Source organism: Plasmopara halstedii (assembly GCF_900000015.1).
Source record: "Plasmopara halstedii genome assembly, contig: Scaffold_555, whole genome shotgun sequence".
Lineage (NCBI taxonomy): Eukaryota > Oomycota > Peronosporomycetes > Peronosporales > Peronosporaceae > Plasmopara > Plasmopara halstedii.
This window is the reverse complement of record NW_020187475.1, coordinates 1,231,334-1,254,048: the sequence shown is the minus strand read 5'-3', so window position 1 is coordinate 1,254,048 and position 22,715 is coordinate 1,231,334. Positions and strand designations below refer to the sequence as shown.

The 22,715-nt window shown below is 44.5% G+C and overlaps 6 protein-coding genes across 6 annotated transcripts; 3 read left to right on the top strand and 3 right to left on the bottom strand.

Annotated features, from left to right (window-relative positions):
- Positions 1 to 1,799: 1,799 nt before the first annotated feature.
- On the top strand, positions 1,800 to 2,345 carry PHALS_11777 (hypothetical protein PHYSODRAFT_477947; the record flags this gene model as incomplete). Its single annotated transcript, XM_024727198.1, has 2 exons — positions 1,800 to 1,919; positions 2,028 to 2,345. 2 exons carry the CDS (start codon positions 1,800 to 1,802, stop codon positions 2,343 to 2,345), a joined length of 438 nt encoding a protein of 145 aa, XP_024577799.1.
- Positions 2,346 to 5,050: 2,705 nt separating this feature from the next.
- Positions 5,051 to 6,613, top strand: PHALS_11776 (5-nucleotidase; the record flags this gene model as incomplete). Its single annotated transcript, XM_024727197.1, has 1 exon — positions 5,051 to 6,613. One exon carries the CDS (start codon positions 5,051 to 5,053, stop codon positions 6,611 to 6,613), a length of 1,563 nt encoding a protein of 520 aa, XP_024577798.1.
- Positions 6,614 to 13,924: 7,311 nt separating this feature from the next.
- PHALS_14532 (uncharacterized protein) lies at positions 13,925 to 15,522 on the bottom strand. The gene has a single exon (XM_036407481.1). The coding sequence runs from the start codon at positions 14,636 to 14,638 to the stop codon at positions 14,447 to 14,449; it is 192 nt and encodes a 63-aa protein (XP_036263178.1). The 5' UTR covers positions 14,639 to 15,522; the 3' UTR covers positions 13,925 to 14,446.
- Positions 15,523 to 15,941: 419 nt separating this feature from the next.
- On the bottom strand, positions 15,942 to 18,033 carry PHALS_11775 (septum site-determining protein; the record flags this gene model as incomplete). Its single annotated transcript, XM_024727195.1, has 5 exons — positions 15,942 to 16,010; positions 16,074 to 16,083; positions 16,984 to 17,564; positions 17,643 to 17,704; positions 17,766 to 18,033. The coding sequence occupies 5 exons, from the start codon at positions 18,031 to 18,033 to the stop codon at positions 15,942 to 15,944; spliced, it is 990 nt and encodes a 329-aa protein (XP_024577796.1).
- Positions 18,034 to 19,264: 1,231 nt separating this feature from the next.
- PHALS_11774 (autotransporter adhesin aae) lies at positions 19,265 to 20,855 on the bottom strand (the record flags this gene model as incomplete). The annotated part of the gene is made up of 2 exons (XM_024727194.1): positions 19,265 to 20,688; positions 20,786 to 20,855. The coding sequence occupies 2 exons, from the start codon at positions 20,853 to 20,855 to the stop codon at positions 19,265 to 19,267; spliced, it is 1,494 nt and encodes a 497-aa protein (XP_024577795.1).
- A 285-nt stretch (positions 20,856 to 21,140) lies between these two features.
- Positions 21,141 to 22,611, top strand: PHALS_11773 (protein disulfide isomerase; the record flags this gene model as incomplete). The annotated part of the gene is made up of 2 exons (XM_024727193.1): positions 21,141 to 21,194; positions 21,256 to 22,611. 2 exons carry the CDS (start codon positions 21,141 to 21,143, stop codon positions 22,609 to 22,611), a joined length of 1,410 nt encoding a protein of 469 aa, XP_024577794.1.
- Positions 22,612 to 22,715: the final 104 nt, after the last annotated feature.

The window sequence follows — 22,715 nt, the reverse complement described above, 5'->3', positions numbered from 1 at the left end:
TCTGTTGTGTAATATTACGGCTCCCCGGTGATAATTTACGTGCTGGGGTATTTTTTTTGAAAAATTGGGATATTTTTTTATATATGGCAAACGTTGGGACATTTTTTTTTATTCTCCCATATTTTTAACTTACCAAAGTTAATGCTAACATATTTATGTGCTCGACAAGGGCCTACTGAAGCCAGATCACGATCTTCCTCCTTTGAACCAGTCAGTTGTGAGAACCTTTTGTAGCTAAGGGTATCTCTACTTCAAAGTAGCTACGTGGTTCGAAACCGCTGCCTTAAGCCACACAATGCGATGGCGAAGTTTGGAAAGAAAAAATCGATCCTGACTCATCACAGTTTTGGACGTGCCCACGACCATTGGAGAGAGTGAATGTGGCCCCACAGCGGAGAGGCTTACAAAAGTCAGACGCGTGAGGATGGACAAATACTCGATAAGCAATGGGAAACCTAATTTCACGTGAAATAGGCAGGCGGCTATATAAGGGCTGTTACTAGTACCGGGTTAAGTAGAAATGATACCTAAATCGGATAACTCCACTTCGGAAAAATGCCCTGGTGTCGGCGCATCCTCGACCTTCTTCTCCTTTGACGAAAAGGCAAGTTTACCCGTCACAGCACGCTTCCACTTTACGGTCGGCAGCTTTTCAAGACGAGAGAAACAGTAAACGACAGGAGTTTGAGATAATGGCTATTCATCTCGAAGTCCGCGTCGTGCTTTGTACTTTGCAAATTTAAGCATAAGACGATGCTCAAGGTTAACGTCCGCTTTGCAAAAATGGCTTCCATCGCTTTTAGACGGATGAGAAGGCAGGCTTCTGTTTACCAGTGCGCGGACTGGGTTTGATATTCATCGACACCTTCCCAGCTTAGAAGTACATCTTTCATAGAGGTATATGCCTTCCAGACCGCTGCTGCAGTAAGCGCAGGCAATACTCCTAGACAGTATTCATCGGTAGGTTGTGAAAATAACCGCTTGCGGAGCGACTTTCTGGCACTTATTTTGCTCTGAGTGTGTACAACTCTCTGGCACGCATAGGCGTATTGGACCTTCACACCAATGCGTCGAGTGACTTCAAACGATCTTAGCCGTTGCCACGGCGTTATGATCCAGACACGAGTCTGCGAGACTCTTGCGCTTGCAGTTGAGCACAATAGATTCTTGAAACCTGGTCCAGCCCGTAAAATTATTTCAGCGGGGATGCTGGGCACATGTATTGCTCTTCTCGAGCAGCAACTAGATTGTATATCACCGGCGAGAGGGTGAGGTTGTTTGTTATGGAGTTTATTTGTCTTACGATGGCTCTTGTCAGAGAAAACATCGGCGTCTCTGCTGAAATAATCTTCGGATCATCGCAGAGATCGCTATTTCTCGAAGGGGAGGCTTAATGAGCCATCCGATTTAGTGCACAGAAGTGACCTCTCGGTGAAAGCACGCTCACAAGAGCAGGCAGGGTATGGAACTGAGATTGGTGTGAAACTCTAGTTGCAATGGTTGACCACTTTTCTCAGTCACTAAATCAGTGTATACTCTGCTCAGTCGAGTTTTCAGTACACAGGTGTAATACGGTAGGTAGTGCAATCGCACCTCCATATGTGGACCTCCAATAGTGACTCAAATCATATATGTCGAGCACAAACGCATTGCACTGATTTTTTGTATTGGTTTTTGTATGCAACCTTCATTGGTGGGATTTTGGACCTGGAACAAAATCTGTGGTCTCAAAACACGGGAATCCCTCGATTTCTGAACACTCGCCAGACCGTGTTTGAGAGTTTTAGAGGCAACCAACTATGAGCAGAGGCCAGCGATGGCTTACTCTGGACGAAAAACGCCAGATGCAAGTAGATGTCAAGCGCAACACGGGCATCAAGCTGTTTCGGATTCAAGAGTGGGAACGAGCCAAGTTCAAGGTCAATCTATCGCGCCCGACGGCGCATCGCATCATCCATACGCCAGAAGATGCATTCAGTGGCCCCTAAGGTCGTAAAAATCGCAGTGTCTGATTTCCTGTGTTCGAGTCGACTTTTCTTGCGCCGTACAATAACAATGACGGCAAGGCTATCCTCACGGCCGATCTATTGATCGAAGAGGCTCGCTTCATCCGAGAGGGACTTGGCATCACGGATGCCGAACTTAGTCTGTCTAATGGGTGGCTCCACAAATTCAAGACACGCCACAGCATCAAGTTTTTTACAATGCATGGTGAAAGCCATTCTGTTGATCGTGTGAGCTTTGCTGTCAGTCAGTACGAGCTTCAAGAACTCATTGCCCAGTACAACTCGGAAGACGTGTTCAACTTCGACAAGTCTGGGCTGTTCTACCGCCCCCCCACCTAACATAACACTCGCGTCCGTCGGTCGACATTGTTCAACAACCGAAAAAGTCCATTTTACGGTTGGATTTTGTTGCAATCTATCTGGAACTGAGAAAACGATGTTGAAATTATGGGCAAGGCGAAGCAGCCACGAGCGTTTCGACAGGTCAAGAATTCAGCAATGCGATTGCAATATTTCTACGATCCAACCGCGTGGCAGAACCGAATCACGTTTGCCACTTGGCTCCAGCATTTAGATCTCAAACTGCACAGCGGCAAAATTCTTCTACTCCTGGATAATGCGTTCAGCCACTGTATGTCGGAATGTGACGGTACCGTTTCTGCCACCCATTATGACATCACTGATCCAGCCATTGGATGCAGGCTAGAAAGACGGTATCACAGTTATTTCTGCCTACTAACTACTTTCTCTGTTCTAGAAATCATTATTGTCGACGTGTCGACGATGTTGCATCGCTACCAGCAGTTGCGCAGCATTTAAGCGGGCAATTCATCCCAACTAGCGATCGCTACACGGCCTCTAACACATTCAACTTCAGGTTGACGCCAGCATGCATGGCATCAAGCAGTCAACGAACGAGCTTGCGTCGATACCGACATTTAAATGAACGTGGCACGACTGAGGCAAGAAAACGATTATGGTCGCGCGTTGGATGCGAGAGTGGAAGAGGAGATCGCTGCGCTGATAAAGAATATGCATGCTACTGACGGTGATGATGCGTACATTGACGCAGACTCAGCAGAGCCATTTGAATGTGCCCAGGATGTGACCGAACGAGTTGGGCTTGATGTGAATCAAGAGAGTGACAACGACTAGGAGGCTGAAGCCCCGATGCAAGCTGTGTGTGTCAAGCTTGCAGAATTATCGCTCGTCATATCAACTGCGACGAAGAGACACGAGCTCTGGCAAAGTGGCGGAGTCTGTCAGGAAAGAGTGCATCCAGTGCAAGACTCAGACCACCATATCTCAGTACTTGATATAAGGTAAATTTGTTACCCTCACAATGTGAACGGTTTATGATCGTCTGGCCGCATAGTTTAGTGTAGGCGTGACTGTATACTCGATTTTATACGGTACGAATGTACGAAACTCACATTGCACTTTGTTGTGCTTGTGGATATTCACAACTGGTATTTATGAAGATGATACAATTCTGGGAAGGGGATGTCTGTGGTATACGACTGTTAGCCGCCCGTTAAAAATAAAGGCTTCTTTATTGTAAGATATAGAGAAATGGACATTTAGTACTTGTCTGATTAGCGTCGATTCGAGATTCATGTACTTTCGAAATATCAAAACACTTGACACCTCATCATGGTCGAGGCTCTCGATCTCGCTCCTGGTAGTAGCGTACGATTCCAATTTTTGTGCCTTTGTTTACACAGACTCAGCTTCTTCTGTGCAAAGAACTCGGCAACTGTCAGAACAATGTCGATGACGACATTGTCCAGGCAATCTCTGAATTGCAATTGTTTCTTCAGCTCAAACAACTGTAAATCTATCCATCCAACTTTTCAATGCAGCAATTGTTATAGCTAACTAATCCATTTATTACCGAATGTACCGCATTTTCTTATACGAACGGACATCCGTATAAACCAGATAATATGCGTTAGCCGAACGAACTTCAGTTAAACCACAATTAAAGACCTTGTTAGATGAAGGAAGGTTGGCGCAAAGCTGGTTAATACTTGTGACTGACCTTGACAGAGGCTTATTATCGAGATATTTTAAAGTAAAAAAAAAATATAGCTAACGGACCCAGATATATAGAGAAGTATCACCCAATTTACTCTTCTTTCTGGCATTTAATGGGTGTCTATTAATTTAATAACAAATATCTCATGTGCGTCATGGTCAAGCACCCAAATTTTGCTTTATTGGCTCGATTAACTACGCAGATCTCAAAGGTTTGCATCCCATCGTTTCTTATCCGTAGAACGTACATGTCATGAGAATTAATTTAAAGTTGAAATCATTTCTTTCGTCATAGTTTTAATTTTTCAATACTCAGTGAGTCGCTATACCACTTGAAGAAGCACTGGGAATATTAAACTAAAACTTATTTGTATAATAATAAAAAAAATCTTATTAAATGCAATAAATCATTGAAGCTACTTGGATGATCGATCACACCATCTGCACCTCAGACAATATTAATTATTCGGGTGGAGGCTGACCACATGGTCTTGTGAAGAATGAAGGAGCAATACAAAGAATGATGTGCAGCAGCAGTAAAAGAGCGTGCACCTTCCTAAGCACAATCATACCATGGCCTAAAAATTTCTGGACCGCGCATCGCCAGCTAAACCATTCTTTGATAAATTGTCAAAACTTATAAAGATCATCGTGCACGGGACACAGAAGCAGATCAATGGAAGGGCATATGCAGTCTCTTCAAGCTAATGTGCTAAGGACTAAGAATCTTCAGGTCGTTGAGTTCGACCCGTCTGCTATGGGCGGGAGAACAAATGACAAACGCACGACAGTCAAATACTGTCCAGTTTTACCTGTAAAACGCGATTTATTGCTTAATACGATATAGCTAGGCATAAGATTTTGCTCAAATCATCCACAAAATATCATAGTGTCTTATCTTGGATACTGGATACCGAATTGTATCAGTTTCTAAAAGTGCGCCTTTAAGCGACACATGACCGGCTTCGCCATTTCGTTATTTGCGCAAATCGCAATCAGTTTAAATTATGCAGCTTGGGACTGTAGCCTTAGCACTTGGTGTGTTATCACCCGAACCTCCATATTCCCGCTTGCCGTCTGCCCACTTTGATATCTTATCGTACAATGATGTCTACGATATGCAACAAGATAATGTCGAAGGTATTAAACTCGGAGGTCCATCACGTGTCGTACCTATTGCTAAAGCCATGCGTGATGCCAGCCCAAACAGTCTTGTGCTATTTGCTGGTGATACCGTCTCACCATCGCTCTGGTCTGCACAATTTAATGGTCTTCAGATGATAGAAGCACACAATGCCATTGGTCTCGATTTTGCGTCTCTAGGTAATCATGAATTCGATTTTGGTCTCGAAAACTTTGTTAATGTGACACAGGCCTCGAATTTTACGTGGTTAAATGCTAACTGCTATGAAGATGTGACCCACAAGTTACTTCGCGGAACAGTTCCATATGCCATTAAAACTTTGGAAGACTCTTCGCATGGTAACATTTCCATCGGTCTTTTTGGGGTCATGTATGACATGAACGATTCAAGTAAGGGGTTGTACTGGGGGGATCCTTTTCAAGCTGCTAGAGACCAAGTGGCTGTCCTTAAAGCTCAAAATGTTGACTTTATCATCGCACTGACCCATCAAGGTGTAGCAGACGACAATCGCCTTTCGAAAGAGGTTGCAGGTATCGATTTTATCGTTGGAGGTCACGACCACACATCAATTTTACAGACGAATTATGGTACACCATATTTAAAAGCTGATTTCAATTTCCGTTCCATTTGGAAGTCACATGTTGAATACTATGCTGCTGACGCGACAAACGCCCGTAAGGCGCTCATGACACACGAAGCCATTCCAATTGTTGAGAGCTTGCCTACTGACAAAGCTTTGGATACGATTATTGCGACGTACCAAGCACAGTTGGATGAACTCGAGAAACAAGTCATTGGTAGTGTGTGTGAAGCTCTTGACTTAACACAAAATGTTGTGAGGTCTAAGGACTGCAAAATTGGTCACCTCTTTGCTGACGCAAGTCGTCTATTCTACGGCAGTGGTGCAGCTGATGTTGCTGTTATGAATGGTGGTGGTATTCGTGGGGACAAAATTGTAGCTGCAGGTGCTTTGACTTTGGGTGAAGTTTTGTCGTGGTCTCCATTTGGTAACACACTCATTACTACTCGAACGAATGGAGCATCATTGCGATTATTTTTGAATCACGAAATGGGTGGTAATTGCGGGGAAAAAGTGATTGAACAGAATGGATTCTATATGCATCCTTCAGGATTTAATTACACTTTTACATGCACGGGGTACGCTGTTGGTGCTGTGTCGCGTCTCGAATGGCTCAATCACCCAATTTATCAGGGTGAAATTAAGGATTCGGATGAATTGGTGTTAGCTCTTAGCGACTTTTTGTATGCATCGAGATTCATTACAATCGAAGGAGTTGTTTCTGATGTCAAGATCAGTGATACTGAAGCCGAACGTGTAGACACAGCACTCGAGGTCTACATTTCGAATCAAACGAATGGGGTCTTTTGTCCGTCAAATGAATTGCGTTCAATCGTCACATTTTAGCCATAGACTTTAGATCTTTCGACCAAGCGACGACGTTGTCGCAGATTCGATACTATGCGTTATGAGAAAAGACAGAGTGCACATCCTACTTTCGCTTCTCAACACGACAACTTTTTTGTGGTCGAAAAGAAGCCGATCGTACGAAAAAAAGGTGCGTGTGTTTGTTAATCATAGATAGGGCAGTGATAAAGTTTGAGAGTATTGATTTGTGAATGTTCATATCATGAATATTGAAGATATTACAAATTAAAGGCCTGAATCGTTAAAAAATCACTTACACAAAAAGCCAAAAATGTGTATTTCTCAACACGCGAACCAGAATATGTTTCAAATCGACTAACACAGCAGCATCAGTATGAGTATTTGAAGAACCACAATGGCCTATCTTGTTAGCAAAGAATCCCAAAATGTTAATGTTTTAATGATCAGTGGGAAGACCGCGCCATGATTTTGTGCTAACTTGACCTGTACACGAATCGCTGTGTTCGATCAATGACCTTGTGCATATAGTTATATGAAACAAGATATGTACACGTTACACTTCTGTGCACTTATGCAAAAACGCAAATTTTGACGTTCGTAAGAATTTCACATTACACTTTGGTATGGTTGTGGATATTCAGAGGTACCACCGTATAGTAGCAGAGCAAACTATGTGCTAAGCTACATTAGAGGCTATCAGTTTTGGTTTGGGTGTTCGAGATCGACTTTCATGTGTGTTAGCGCGGGATATTTAGTAAAAGCCTCCACTGAGCGTGGCAATCCCCTTGCACCTGGAAGCACTTGTAGTCAATCGAAAGACCACGTCGTGTGGAGACAGTATTTTCCGTGAGGGTTGTACACGAGTTGTCCGAGCACCTATTTTTGGGACAGCTATGCACGCTTAACAAGTCTTTAGCTGTTCGCGACTTGAGGCCCGAAAGTGGTGGTGGGACGCTTAGAGTCTACCAGCTACGAGAATGCGCTGGGGAGAAACCTTCAAGAAGGATGTAACCTCTTGTTGGCGGAAAAGCAACTGGCTTCCAAACGTACGACTACTAAAGTTAAGTGACCTTTGAGGGCATAGACGTGAAAACTTTTCCATCTTCGTGAATCAAGCGTAATTTAGCTATCAATCTCGCCATAATCCTGACAAAGCAAAAAAAACATCACGCTTATGATCTGAACACCAGGAGATCGCGTGAGAATGAACAATTTGGTGTAGTACATCTTTGGACGAGGCAATTTAATATGAGCAGATTCGATTTTGCACCGCTTAAATAGGCGTATCGGGTGAGTTCCAAGATTTTGTCCACCTGTCAAGGCAGGTGGGGCCTAAAAAGAGAAGAGAAGAGAAGAGCAGATTCTGTCTAGGAGTTTGAAATGCTGAACGCTACAATGAACTCAGGCGATCTCCCGGTGGCGGTAATAATTGCTATAAAGATAGCAATTATTACCGCCACCGTGGGTCACATCAAGACCTTTTGCGTCCATTTCAATATTTTGATAGAGCGGTAGGTACCGCACTATTTGCAAAGCACAGCTCTTAAGACGCGAGGACCGGTTAGAATTTCGGATGACTATATAAGTGCGACAGAGTCGATCGATCTTAGATACGCTGAGAAGCATGACTGCCAAACAGCTCCGTGATACTCACAGATGCCTCCTCTGTAAGATCACTTAACATCTGCGACTTTCGTGGTACATGTGTCACATCGCTGAAAGCTTTATAAAACAAATCCTAAAATGTAGCTTTGTCGCGCGCGATTGAATACCTGCACCGCTATCTCTTGTCCCAAGGCCTGCTGTACTAAGATACTGTCCCACATGTTACAAGGATGAAGATCTCGAGTACAGAATGTATTTCTAGGAACATGATACCTCTCTGAGTGGCCGCCTTGGAATATAGAGGACATACTGCTCGGTGAGTGCTATGTATTAATGGCCTAGCATGTATAAGTGATATTGCGAACGCGTGAAATGATTCAATAGGTGGCTCCCGCACCACATGCTGCAGTGCATTTGGCCAGCCTTCTCGTTCCAGCAGAGCGTTGGAAACCTTCAGTGTGGGTCTTTTTAATTTGTCGAAAGACGTCCAGCGCTGTGGTGTTTTTGAGCCGGCTGCGCAAGATAGCTCATTTCGCTGCCGTCAGCGATCTCGCCAACGGTGATACAGCCAAGCTGTTTGTCAAAAACGTTTATTACCAACATGACCTGACGGTCCAATGGAGATTCGCGCCTTTCAGCGAAGGTTTAGCAGCTATTTATCAAGTTGCTTGGCATCATATTGGATATGTCAAACGCTGACCACCACAAACAAATGGCGAGACGGATCGTGTGAATCGCGTTATAGATAGCATTACTGAAAGCACCTGCAGGGAGAGACCACAATGATGCAACTAGTTGCTCTCTCACATTGATTTTGCACTGAATAGCGCGGTTCATGCTCTGATCGACTTTACTCCATTTTCATTTTGTTTGGGGAATCTGCGGAGGCTTTTTACCTGTCAAGAATCTTAGTGGTGAGGAGATAGCGATCCAAAATGACTTACTGACATCATTTCAGCTGCCGAATTTAGCTTATTATTTAAATGCGATTGCGCGTCATGTGCAGAATGCGCGAAGCAGCGGCTGGGAGCCAGGAAAAACACACGCAACACGCCGATACCGAATGCGGGTGTATTAAATGCAATCAAGCAATTACACATGCAGCGTCTGCCGGATATGAAGCGGATGTGCGACCACGCTATATCGGGCTATACTTGGACGCACAGGAAAAAAAGAGTGATACCCTTAACATCTTAAAGAACAAAAGCACATCTTGTGTTCGACGAGGATTTATTAAAGTCATAGCGCGATGCTGCTCGTACGAGCCATCCAACTCAGATGCCCTTTGTTGTAGATGAAACAGCGCCTCTACCCTCTATTTCAGCGAATTTTTTCTCATAATTTGGGTAGCGATGCTATCCGAGCCGTCAAGGCTATCCCAAGCCGCGCAGCGAGATGGCAATGCTTTAAGAGCGCATCCAGTATTTGACTCAACTCATTAACAAATGCACGACAAGCCTCTTTAAGAAATCGACGTAACAGTACAAGTGAGAAAACTTACGAGAGCCCGCCGCGGTAGGCTTATCCCTCACTAGCACTCATTGATTAGCAATGAGTGGCCCAACTACAAACGCTTAGCGGGTCAGCGTGCGCACCACCGTCATCCTGAAGGCTCATGGGAGTCTCAAGCTTAACTTCGGCAAAATTTCGCTGCCGCCTGCCACCCGCTTATGTCCTGGCACACCCTCGGTCTCTCTGCTCACGATGAAGAAGCAAATTTGCGTGTTGCAACGTGCTTCCCACTACTGAGCGGATAACGTATCTGTTGCAAGTTGATTGCTTGGTTTGTAGCTGCGACAGCTGTCTCATGAGCAAAAATTAGAAGCCGAAAGTTTTCAGCACGAAGTCCGTCACATGATTCGTACATAGTAAGTCAGACATGAGACGACGCTTTACGACAGACAACGCCCGATTTAATGACCTGGCTTGCAAATGTTTAGAATGATAACATGGCGCCTTTTCTAACTCAGTATGAGGATAGTACTTACTGACACTCTCGCTAGCTTTTAGTGTCCAAGCATCGGCTCTCATGTAGGGTCCTTGATTTTTCAGCAGGTGCTGTATGCGCAGGTGGCCTGACGACAAATAGATTGGCGCCTACGGAGCGACATTTCGTGCACGTTTGATCTTTGATGCTCTGAAGACCCGCGCAAATTTGGTGTGTGAGGGCTCAGTGCGTTAAAAAAAACAGATACTCTTCATCCACAACCACTTCGTGACGTGACGATTCGAGCAAGAAGTGGCGTGACTCTTGCGCTTGCAGAGGAGTAGGTCGGGCTCCCTCAGTCAGATATGATGAGCTGGAATCGCTATGGGCTTCAGCCGGGGCTTCGAGACATCTCCTTTGTGGAAAAAGCAGCTCGTGTGGAGTGAAGTCAAATTGCGTTGAGCGTTTCCTCCTCGGTCAGCAACTCTGCCGTGTTTCGTCGTGTGAGGGCGAAGGTAGTTGCTGCGGCCGCCTAGATATTGAACATTCTCAATTATTTATAGCGTCGGATCTGACTTCGCTTCGTTTCCGACGACTTACTAAGCCAATTAACAAAGTGCACGGGAGGGAGCTCCAGGTGCGATTGTGCAATGTAAATTAGGCGCGGTGAAATTTAAAGCGTAGAGCCAGGTTCTAAGTGTAGTGGTCACTCGTGGAGCTTTCACGTTTGCGCAGTAACTTTTTTCGACAGAAGTCTCGAGCCTAAGTGTGGTCCGAACTTGAGTGAGGGAAGGTGTTACGGGGTAAGTAATGACTAGTGTGTACATACACCTTACCCTCATACATAATTGTGCAAATTACAACATTGTACGATTGTACGAAAGTAAAGTTGCGCTTTCGTGTAATTGTAAATATTTCAGACTACTGAGGTACCGGGATTGATAAAAATGATGGGATTTCGCAAGGGGTAGATCCATCGTACACGTGGGCTGCTAATTGCACGTCAAGTCTAATATTAAGCCTGTGAGAGATTTGTCAGTTGTAAATCATTAGCATGGGTCTGGAAAGAATGACCCCACAATATACACGTGTCCTGTAGAACAGCAGAGTAAATCAATAGGTTAGTCACTTGGTCACGCTCCTGGGTGGATCGAACGAGCCCAACCTCGATGCGTCTTAAAACGCGTACTGTTCAAGCCGATGCTTTCTTCATACAAAATACCCGGCAACTCCGTTATGGGATCTTTTGTTTTATTTAATGTAACGAGCGACAAAATATCAAACTAGGTCTAATGTAAAGTAATACTTATTTTATGTTCAATGACATGAACTTTTAATATTGATTGACATGAGGACAACATACCAAAACTTTCATCATTTTTAGTGGGCCAATACCTGGAACCACAATCACCACAGTGCAGTGTAAAGCAATTTACAGATGTTGAATGTTTACGGGCACTTTGACAAGTATGTACTCGGTTACACCCACAACAAGATGTGAATCACAGTGGGGGCTTTCGCTGCTTTTGCCGCGTTAGACCATTACGCAAGAGTTGGCACGCTTTGAACACCAATGTTTCACTTCATACCCTTGACACTATAATTCTTACAGCCACTGCGATAGGAGTCTAATTACACCACTTGCGCCTTACCGTGCGTGCTCCTATCAGCTATATTCGCATCAGAAGCTCTCTTCTGGCCTATCGTTATGGCTAGACAAGTTCCTCGGAAATGTGCGTTCTTTTAGACCGACGACTTCAAACTATTCATGATGAAGAGGTAGAGGTGTGTTCTGAATAGGACGGCCAAAGTTAATTGCTAAGTCTCGACTCGACACCTCTGCCGCTCCCCTCACAAATCGCGCAGTCCGTGCCAGTATAAAGACGAAAAGCTTGCCGCCAAACCTATGACGACGACCAGCTCGTTACAAACGAGCTAGGCCTGGCTTAGCAGACCATGGTTTTCATTTCGCAAAATTCGCACAACTTTTGCAGACCCGTCCTGTCATATCGAGGGATCTAATGTATGTCCACTTTGTTCACCTCTCATATACTGTCATGTATTCGAGCATCCTGCTTGAAGAGTAATTCAAACGAGGGCTCGAAAGTCGCTACGCTAGCATTTTTTGACTTACGGGTCAAAGTACCTCAGGAGCATCGCCTGCACCTAGATATCAACGTTCTGGTAATCCACCCTCTCTGAGGACAGTACATCTGATCATGCTTACGCTTGACAACTTCACGTCATGTTCTAACACTATTGAGTTTCACGCCCGCTCCAAAAAAGCTGCTGCTTCCGAGAAGTGGCGGGCTTCTAACTCACTTTCGAGTGAATGGCGTAGCACCAATGGCTTTGACTCTCATTCTGCCCGGGATTCGTGGTAATCTAGCCACACCGTACCGAATAAAATAGCATCTCAAATCCAGGTCTAGAGCCAATCAAAAGTCAAATATTGAGCAGGATATGTCTCGGCCTTACAATTACCGGGACGTGGACATCTAATATTCTCGGGCTGTGGTACCTAGAAAGTCGCTCGTTCGAGGGCTGAGTACTACCTTGACAAGGAACTTTAAGTCCAAATTCTTCTTACTTGGTCTCACCGCGTTCAGTGGCACTCGACGTGAGGGTTCATTGGTTGACACTGCGTGGGAGGCCAGCTCCTCGTTCATGCACACAGGACGCAAACTCTAGGTTGTGTCACAGATGTGACTTCTGCAAGTACCATGGTGCTGATCGGCAGCTGAATGATCGCTCTCAACCTCAGCAAAGCAGACGGTAATGTACCTGCTCCTCTTCCAAGGGGCACTAAGGCTTGTAAGAATAAGCCTTCTAGCGATATACATTTAAGCCTCAAGTGGATGTTAGACCGTTTTCAACCTTTCGACAGCTGACAGCAGGTGTTGACAGCAGGCTTAACGTAATAAATCAAAACTGAAGTGGGACTGAGCCGAATTAAATTAAGCAATGAGGTCTCCAATTATGAGAAGAGAGTTCCTTATTGACTCTGTAGTGGATGCTGGCTATGAGATTGCGATTGAGACAAGATTAATCGGTCTCGATAACGGGATCGTTATATACTACCTGACTTCATAAAGAAGCAGAACGAATCTGATATCACCAGAGTAGATCGTTAAGTATCACATGATTCCCCAGGTTTTGCTAAATCTAAGGAATTTGCACATTTTCATGACAGAGCAAATATTTTAATATCATGTAAAAAATCGTTTCCCACATTTCCCAAATGTTTGGTTATTATTCATAACGATATTGCTTTGGTAACGATGATTAGATTGAATAGCTACCCTAGATGACAGCTCAGAAAATATGTTGGTACAAAGGCGTACCGTGCCGGATCACAGACCTACTCAATAGTCGCCGATTGGCTTAATTGCAGCAATTAGAAGCACCACGTTTGCCAATGCCCCACAAGAATATCATACATTTCGCTAGGATATCTTTACTTGAAAATCTGATGGGATCTGACAGGTGAAGAAAAAGATGTGTCCGACGTAAGTACAAAAACTGAAGATAAGGCGGTCCTTCAGCTATTATGTAAGAAAGTGAGACCAGAATCTTTAAAGGGTATCTTCAATTATTACGCGACATAACGAAAACTCACATCGCATCCTGGACAAAATATGCGGTCTGGTGACGTCAAACTTGGCATAGACAAAAGATATTGGTAAGGTGAAAGCAGCGAATCTCATAAGCTCAAATATGCGATAGACACCAAAACCCAGGTACAAAGTAGCCCACTGCGGAAATGACAGTTGAAAATATATTAATTAAATATCAGTGGACAGTATTAACCGCGTAGTTTCTAGTGGTGAGAGCAGATGATGCAGGTCTCCACTGAGTTAAAGACGGAATCAAGCATTCGCAAGAAACTTATGTTGAGGAATCACAGAGAAGGTGATAACCTACAGCGTGACTAGGTCTGTTGCCCATTCAAGAAAGTGTAGTCGCCAAATCGTACGACTTGGGACCAGATCAAGCAATGACGATGGTCTTAAATCGTGTTGCTATTGTTTCACTGACACCTTTTTCGTTCGTTTTTTGCAAAAGACCCGCTTTATGTGTAAGTAAGAGATTAGTTTTAGTATGGATGCTTATTCAGTAGTTATCATCTATGATAGCATGCCCCGGTGCTTAAATCCGATCAAAACATAAGCTTCTCTTCATAGACCTTGTTTCTGCGACTTGAGAGTGGTCTTAGACTCGGGCTTCCCAACATTTTCGGACTCCGCGCTCGATACCGAAAAGCTTAAAAGAAAATTGATCTTTTTTATACATTGGGCCGGGGACGCGATAGGATTACATCAGACCAATCGAGGCTTCAGTTTGTACCCAACACAGGGTAGACACGGGGGCGATGCATTAGAAGCCGAGCTTCGCACGAGGACACGAGCAGCTCGCCGCTGTGTGAATACGGCATATGTTAAAGGGAAGACGCCGCGCCGGAAAGCACATAGGCGGCCTTGCAACAGATGGCCGGAAGGTCTTGGCGTCATGACGACGTGAGAGGATTACACGCTATAAAGAATACATGGGAGAAACGCCGCGGGAGATGCGGTGAGCCAAAGCCGGGAACGCGAACGAGAACAAACACAAGAGAGGGCTTGCTGAAGCTAGCGAGCGATGACATTTACGCGGCGACTAGATCAAGATGCGTACTTGATTTAGCGGCGGCGATGGCGTTCTCGCGCGCGGTTGACTTAATCTACCCGCGACGGTTTTGTGCTCTGCCACCACGTGCCCGCACTACACATTAGAAAAAGTATAGGCGACTTCCTGTGGGACACATTGTGATTGTGTGAACGGATATACAGCGTCTTGTTGGCTGGCCGGCACGAAGAGTGTTGGTCGCTTGCGCAGAAGCTGGAAAATTTGGAAGTTGAAGTTGAATGAGCTATTTCGGAGATTTAGATTAATCAGAGTTAAGTGCCGCGGCAAGATTCTTACAAAAGCTCGCTTAACTTGCTGCCGTGAAAATTAGCTGAACATTGCGATAAAGTGTGCCTATCGTCAACTTGATGTGTTCGAGCATGTTAGTAGGCAGCTCACTTTGCACCTTCCAGCGTTGGTACATTATAGTGTTCAAACAGAGAAAAGGGTTGGAGGTCTAGCTATGTCGGAATTTCGCATTCAAACATCAGGAAGAGGGCAGATATCGATAGGAATAGATGATTTATGAGCCAAACAGAGTCAGACAATCAGATTATGACGCATGGCAAGTCACGGTAAAAAGGAAAAGAGAAATTGATTGATAAGGATTATACTTTTGCTTGAATCGATACATGAAATATGGTGTTAGAAGTCGGCATGACTACTTTGCACCTCGCGATATATTTCATACAATTAAAGTGTTTAGCAATCATTTGTGTCTGACAAGCCTTTAGATTACGCCTTAATATTCAGCATTTTATGTAAAAACTGACGCATGAATTAACAATCTGTTTTGAGGAGTCATCATCTAAAAGAAACTTTCAAGACCACAAACTCCTTTCCCATACTGTGGTTCGATTCTGAGCTGACTCGTTTGTGACTCTTATTGAAAGGTTCTGTTTTTTTCAATTGGTCACGTTTTATGTCGAAGCCACTATGAAATTTTAGAAACCAGCGATTAAGACATTGCATGTTAAGTTTAAATGTTTTTTGCTGAGCGTTCAAGCTGGACACAAAAATAAATTGACACTGATGTGCCTTCTAAAATTAGCCATCAAAATCGGGTCTTAAGCTAACAATAATCTAATGATTTCCACCGGAAATGCACAGCAACGGATCTGTTTTATCAATCTTAACTATACTAAATGATTAGATTGAGATGCCATCTGGTGCAATCATTACATCTAAAATGGACGCAATCATTCTGGAATGTTTTACCTGTCGCAGAGAAATAGAACATAGGAAGTTGAAGCGAAAAGCGACTTATGGGCGTAGTCTTACCTTGCGATGGCTTGATGATTAAACACACATCAAAAGCAGCATGAATCGTCACTGACGAGTAGTCAGTAGTGACTTGCTACTTTCAGAAACCTCGCGGATTCTCGAGAGAACAGTGTGTACCCCCGTCCCGTTCAATTAAGAATTTAGCTCGCAATCTGTCAAAAGGTCAGATGAGTAATCGAGCGAGCGTACGTCAGACTCGGCAACCGATAGATGAAAAGTATTCACATAACGCAAACACAGTGGAAGAAAGAAAAGCAGATTTTAATTTGGATGCTAGACCTGACATACACTCCGGCAATCTCTACGATGAGCACCACTATGAGCACCGTCTCGACATGCACAATACAAAACGACACCAATCAAGACAACAACATTTATGTGCGTGCATGGCGCTACGTGCAGCGACGATTGCATCTTCGACCTCGAGCAAATTCATGTCCGACGGATATGAACATGCAGACAGTGAACGATTCTCTTCTGACGCGAACTTGCAATAGCTACTCATGCAATTGGCAGCATGTCTCTATGCTCAAGGAAGTCGAGCAAGTTGGTGCACGAGCGCAGTGGCGCGCCCAGCCTGAGGGCATCAAAGAGACAGAAGAATGGATATTTCCAGACACGTTAAAATTCAAAACTCAGGCGCAACGCAAAACTGCACAATTGACATGCCACAATTGTGGTTTGCTATTTTTTAGCTCGATGTCAATCGCGCAGGATACAAGCGCATTCTGTGGACGCGATTGTCAGAGCACATTTGAATACCGTCGTAATCTGCAAAACGTTGTTAATGAAAGCGAAAATTTTCGGTCAAATCGAAGATGACTGAGCACGGAATTGTAGCAGACTTTAAATGTAAATTTGAATATTATATTTTATACAACACTTGTATACGTGAGATTATACATACTAAGGTTCCACAGCAGAGGACTTGAAATGCAGCTGGTCATTTTGAAGTGAAATGGCTGTAGGTTTGTGCAGCTGTAATTGTCCAGTCTCAATTTGGTCGAGATCGTCACACGTTGTAAAGCAGTGGGCAATGGAAATGAGTTCTGCGTCAAAACTCTGACACATAATGCGTGCACGAACATTTCCGCCAATGCCAGCGAGTGCGCGGCCCTTGAGAGCACCGAGCACTATCACATCTTCATCTGCCAGCACTTCGGCCCCAGAGCTCACATTGCCTAGTACCACAAGCGACCGATTTTGTGCAAAAATTTGCTGTCCAGAACGTACCGAACGACTCACTACCATTGGAGGAAGTTGTTCTGCTACTTTTGGTGTGGAAACGGAAGATAGAGCTCTATCTTCTTTATCGTAAAGTGCGTCATTTGATGCAATTATAATCTGCGCTTCATCCAAAGCAGTCACTTCGACTTTGTGTTGCAGATGAAGCCTCGTACTGATGAAATAAGGCAGATTAAGCGCTTCTGCCACCTTTTTTACGTCTTCGCTTGCATTAGTAATTCCTACTGGCAAATATCCAGCTTTCTATGATATGAAGTGGAGACAGAAATGAAGAATTTTAGGGATGACAGGGCCATGCTTGAGCAGTCAATATTGTATTACCTGAAGTTGCAGAATCTCGTTTCTTAGCTCATGCTTCTTTATGGACTGGGAGTGTGGCGAGCCTTCATGAATATCCAATACATAAATAAATAACTTTTTGATACCCAGCAACACCAAATTTACCATCACTAGAGACTTGCTGTAGATCCAATACCACCGGCGTGGGACCACTAGCCCGCGCATTGAACAACTGCGAATTTTTAATCTCTGTGGTCGATGCTTTGGGCAGCGTCAGCGTGGGTAAGAGATACGAGCGACCATCAATCTCCAGTGCCTTGGATTTTCGAGGGTTCACTGTCGATGACTGTCGACCGTTTCGAACCTCCTCTAATCGCCGTAAAGCTTGCTGAGAGAATGCTCGCCGTCTAGAAGTGCTCGTTAATCCCTGCATGGGTGAAATTGCTGCGGTCGTAGGGTGTGAAGTATACTCAAAATTCTGCGAAGTATACTCATAGAGTGCAAAGTATACTCTTATCAAAGAAGGTAAAGATAATTTTGATTGTAGTAGGTCGAAAGCACGGAATGGCGTGTGTCTTCGTTTGACGACTCTGTCCAGGGTTACAACAACTCCGAAGAAGTAACTTTAGTATCGTCTTGGTGACGATACTGAATTGAAGAGTCGAACCAACCGTATAGGACAATTGGAGGCACAGTAGAAGCTTTGCAACATGTTGCCATTCCAGTCCCTCACTTTGAGATGCCTCAATCGTCTTCTGAAAATTCCAACGCGGTTATAGAGACTGTTAGAAAAGGAAAAGAAGTCGGAAAGCGACTAACAGATCGACAGCGAGTGGATATTGAAAAAGCATGATGGGAATTTGTCGAATGCTGAGATCGGACGGCATCACACGCGCAGCTATCCAAAAGCTCAAGCAAAAGGGTCCAGAGATACGAGCTCGATATCGTAACGGTAGTGCTGAGACCAGAGATAAACGTAAACGTGGCAATTACGTCTTGAGTGTGCCTTTTGAGTGACTACTTTCTGAATGGGCACGAGGACTTAAGGCACAGAAAATTTCTGTACTACCGTCACTTGTCAAGGAAAAGGCGAAGTTGTTGGTGCCAAAGTACAGATTAGGATTTTTCAGGCATCAAATGGATGATACCATAATTTTGCAAGCGATTTAATTTGTCTTCTGGTGTTTTGGTGGAGGACAAGATACTGAATCCTGCCGCGACTGATGATGTTTCGACATTGATAAAGCTAAACTTCAACAGATTTAGTTGGAGTAAAATTGCATCAACAACAAGCGCAGATCCAACAAAAAAAGAGCATAGAATGCCAACAGTCTAAAAGCGATCGCATGTTAGCTCTACTCGAGCATCAAAATCATTTGCTTGAGCGCCAAAATAGTATGATAGAAGAACAAACCAAGATCATCAACAGGTTATATGCTGCAATTAATGCGAGAGATTCAGTATAGTAGTCATTATTGAACTATCCAAGACATTGTTATTCGTAGTGAATTTGCAACATTCGAGGCAACAGTATTGATGAGGTCATCAAAGCCATTACAGATGTTAGTACTAAGCATTCATTTACTGAGAGTTTGCGGACTGTTTTTAGTATGAACATCTCTACTACGAATGAAAACATCTCAAGACACGGTCACGAAGTTATTCTACCAGGAAGGCTGGTAAGCTTGCGCAGCCTGGTTGGCCATGAGGGAGGCCTGGTTGCGCTGTTGCTGCTCTCGGTCGCGCACTTGCTGCTGACGCTGACGAGCTCTTTCCATGTTACGCGCGACTTCGTCATCGTCGCTCTTGGTAAAGTTAAAGCCGCAACCCATGCAAAACTTGGCTGTCTCCTTGCACTCTTTACTGCACGAAGGGCACTTCTTGGTATCAGGCTGCGAAGACGGTGCTGACCACGACCCCGACGTAGGAATCGGAGCAGGCAACGGCACGGAAGTATACAATGATGACGCAGACGAGAACGAAGAGGACAAGGTTGGAGTCGAGGCTGCTGGTGTTGCCACTTTGGTCCCACAATTTAGGCAGAACTTCTGAGTCGGCCTTAAGAGTTGACTGCATTTCAAGCAAGTATTTGGAGCTGTCGGGGCTGCATTTGATGCAGAAAATGAAGAAGTTGAACTGACAGAAGACATAGGCGATGGAGCTTGAAAAGAAGTAGCAGCTACTGCGACTTTTGTACCACACTTTGGGCAAAATTTTTGAGTCGCTTTAAGTGTAAATTGACACGATGCGCAGTTGTGCTCGCCACTAGAAAGCGATGATGAAGACGACGAATTTGATAGTGACGAGTTCGTACGCGGCAACGATGAGAGATTATTGCCAGACGCGAACGAACCGGGCGACGATACACTGGAACTAGCCGAAAGCGCACCGTTCACTTTAGTTCCGCACTGCAGGCAAAACTTTTGAGCGGGTTTCAGCGCAGAATGGCAGGATATACACGATTTGGAAGCCGGCGTTGGCGCTGGTGTAGGAGTACTCGAGCCAATCGACATTGTCGAAAGTTGCAATGCCTGTTGCCGCAATTGTTCCTCCTGTCTTTTCATTTCAAACGCTTTGCGTGCTTCTTCCTCAGCTTTTCGTCGGTTCTCTTCACGTCGTGCCTGTTCCTCGCGCAATCTTCGAGCCTCTTCCCTCTGCTTTTCCTTAGCTGCACGCTTCGCTTCTTGTTTTTTCATCTCCTCTTGCGCTGCCTGTGCTTCAGCTCTCAACCTTTCAGCCTTTGCCAGCTTTTCCTGCGCCAATCTTTCGGCCTCTTCTCGACGTGCACGAGCTTCTTGGGCAACCTGTAAATGTTGTTGTCTCTGGGCTTCCAATTCTTGTTGTCGACGCGCATTTTCTCGCTCCGCCGCGGCACGCTGCTGCGCTTCATAGTCCAAAATCGCATTTTGTGCTGAGAGTCTCATTGCCTCAGCACGTTCACGAGCTTCTTGAGCTTGTCGTTCTGCTTCCTCACGCCGACGGGCGGCTTCACTCTCCGCATTTAAAGTTGGAGCAAACGTTACATGACGAACAGGAGACGGTGTAACTGGGGACGGTGCAACCGGCGCGGCGCCAGCAATTGCTTCCCCTAAGAAGCATCAATGGAAGATACGATAATCTTGTTAATTATATTCTAGAGCGCGCAAGAAGGTGATTAAAAAATGCATAGAGAAGCAAAAACATACCACATTCAGGACAAAATGTTCCTTGTAAGTCAGGAGCTAAATAAGAACCACACTCGCCACAGAAGCCCATGGTGACGGCGTCCGATATAAGGTGATTGAATACGATGTGTCCATTTGAGACAAAATGAATGCGATGCTAAATGCTGATTGGCAAATAATCCGAAACTGGCGTTGAAGGTTCCAAATATCGTAAAGTTCGTTTGTGTTGTTGTCACAATTCTGACGCCCTCTCTAATTTGATCCAGCTACTATACCGCCACGTATGACACTCTCAAATAGCCCGAACAACTGATTTGTGGCCTTTCAAACCCGCTGTATCTACCAGCGTCGCTCTCATTCTCCTTTTCTTTCTATCATGGGTGCTATTGACGTTTTAAAGAAATGGGATTTTTACAAGAAGATCCCAGAGGTATGCGCATTGTAAAGCTTGCTTTCCTGACGTGCATCTAATTTCATCCTACTACTATCAGGACCTAACGGTGAGCACGCTTCCCGGCGTGAGTTTGTCGATTGCTGGTTGCTTTATCATGTTTGTCCTCTTTATCCTCGAATTTAATAGCTACCTTACGGTAGACTACAAGTATGACATTGTTATGGACGAGGGCTTGGACCAGACCATGCGCATCAACTTTAACATAACAGTGCCCGACTTGCCATGTGAATTTGCGTCAGTAGATGTATCAGATATGACGGGTACCCGGAAACATAACATGACGTCAAACATTTTTAAAGTCCGTTTGGATCAAAAAGGTCGCATGGTTGGTCTTGCAGAGGACAAACAGATCATGCCACGCTTTGCAGAAGATCACGAATATGGTGATTTGCCCGAATCAGATGCGACTGTTACTGAGTTAGATGAGTTAACTTTTGAGCCATTTTTGAAGCAACACCACTACGTAGCTGTTGACTTTTTCGCTCCGTGGTGTGTCTGGTGTAAGCGTTTAGAGCCTGTGTGGACTCGTGTAGCTAAGACACTCCCGTCTTTACACTACGGGCAGCAAGTTCGTGTTGCATCTGTTGACTGCCAGGCTCATCCTCAACTTTGCATGAAACAGTTTATTCGTGCATATCCCTCTATTCTATTTTACAAAGACGGCGATATTTCTCCCGTGGAAATGTACTTTGGAGATCGTACTGTCGAAGCTTTTCTAGACAAATTCAAGCAGCTTATGGCTGGTGAAATTGATGTCGTTGAAGCTCGAAAAAAAGAGCTATTTGAACAGGACAAGAAGGATGCTCACGATCAGGGACGAGCCATTGCACGTTCTGCCATTGGTCCCGAAGGTTGTCGTCTCTCCGGATTTTTGTATGTGAAGCGTGTCCCAGGCAATTTTCATGTGCACTTGGCCAATCCAGCGTACTCGATGGATTCATCCCTTGTAAATGCGTCGCACACTGTCGATGAGCTGTGGTTTGGAGAATATTTGTCGCCTCATGACATGGAAAAGTTACCGCACGAGGCACAGATGAAGTTGTACATGCACCGTCTGGACAATCAGGAATTTATATCTTTTCACAAGAACCACACGTACGTACACTACATTAAAGTCGTGACGAACTCGTACGTGCAAAACGACGAATCAGAGGTGAACGTTTACAAATACACGGCGCATTCTAATGAATACCTGGAGACGGAGGATCTCCCATCTATCATGTTTCGTTACGATTTATCGCCAATGTCAGTTCGCATCTCAGAGGATTCGGTACCGTTTTACCACTTCGTCACATCCGCTTGTGCCATTATTGGCGGCGTCTTCACAGTCATTGGAATTCTTGACCAGATCATCCATCAGACAGCACGTGCATTAAACAAAAAGGTGCTGTAAAGCGATGCATGTCAGAAAACGTGAAATCTTTAGAATTTCTTGATATATTCTGAAATTAGTTTCAGAATAGTAAATATCGTTAAATTCATAATTCCTGTCGAAAG

Coding starts and splice junctions, on each gene's coding strand:
- PHALS_14532 (XM_036407481.1), bottom strand. CDS start 14,638: ATGACGCCAAGACCTTCCGGCCATCTGTTGCAAGGCCGCCTATGTGCT.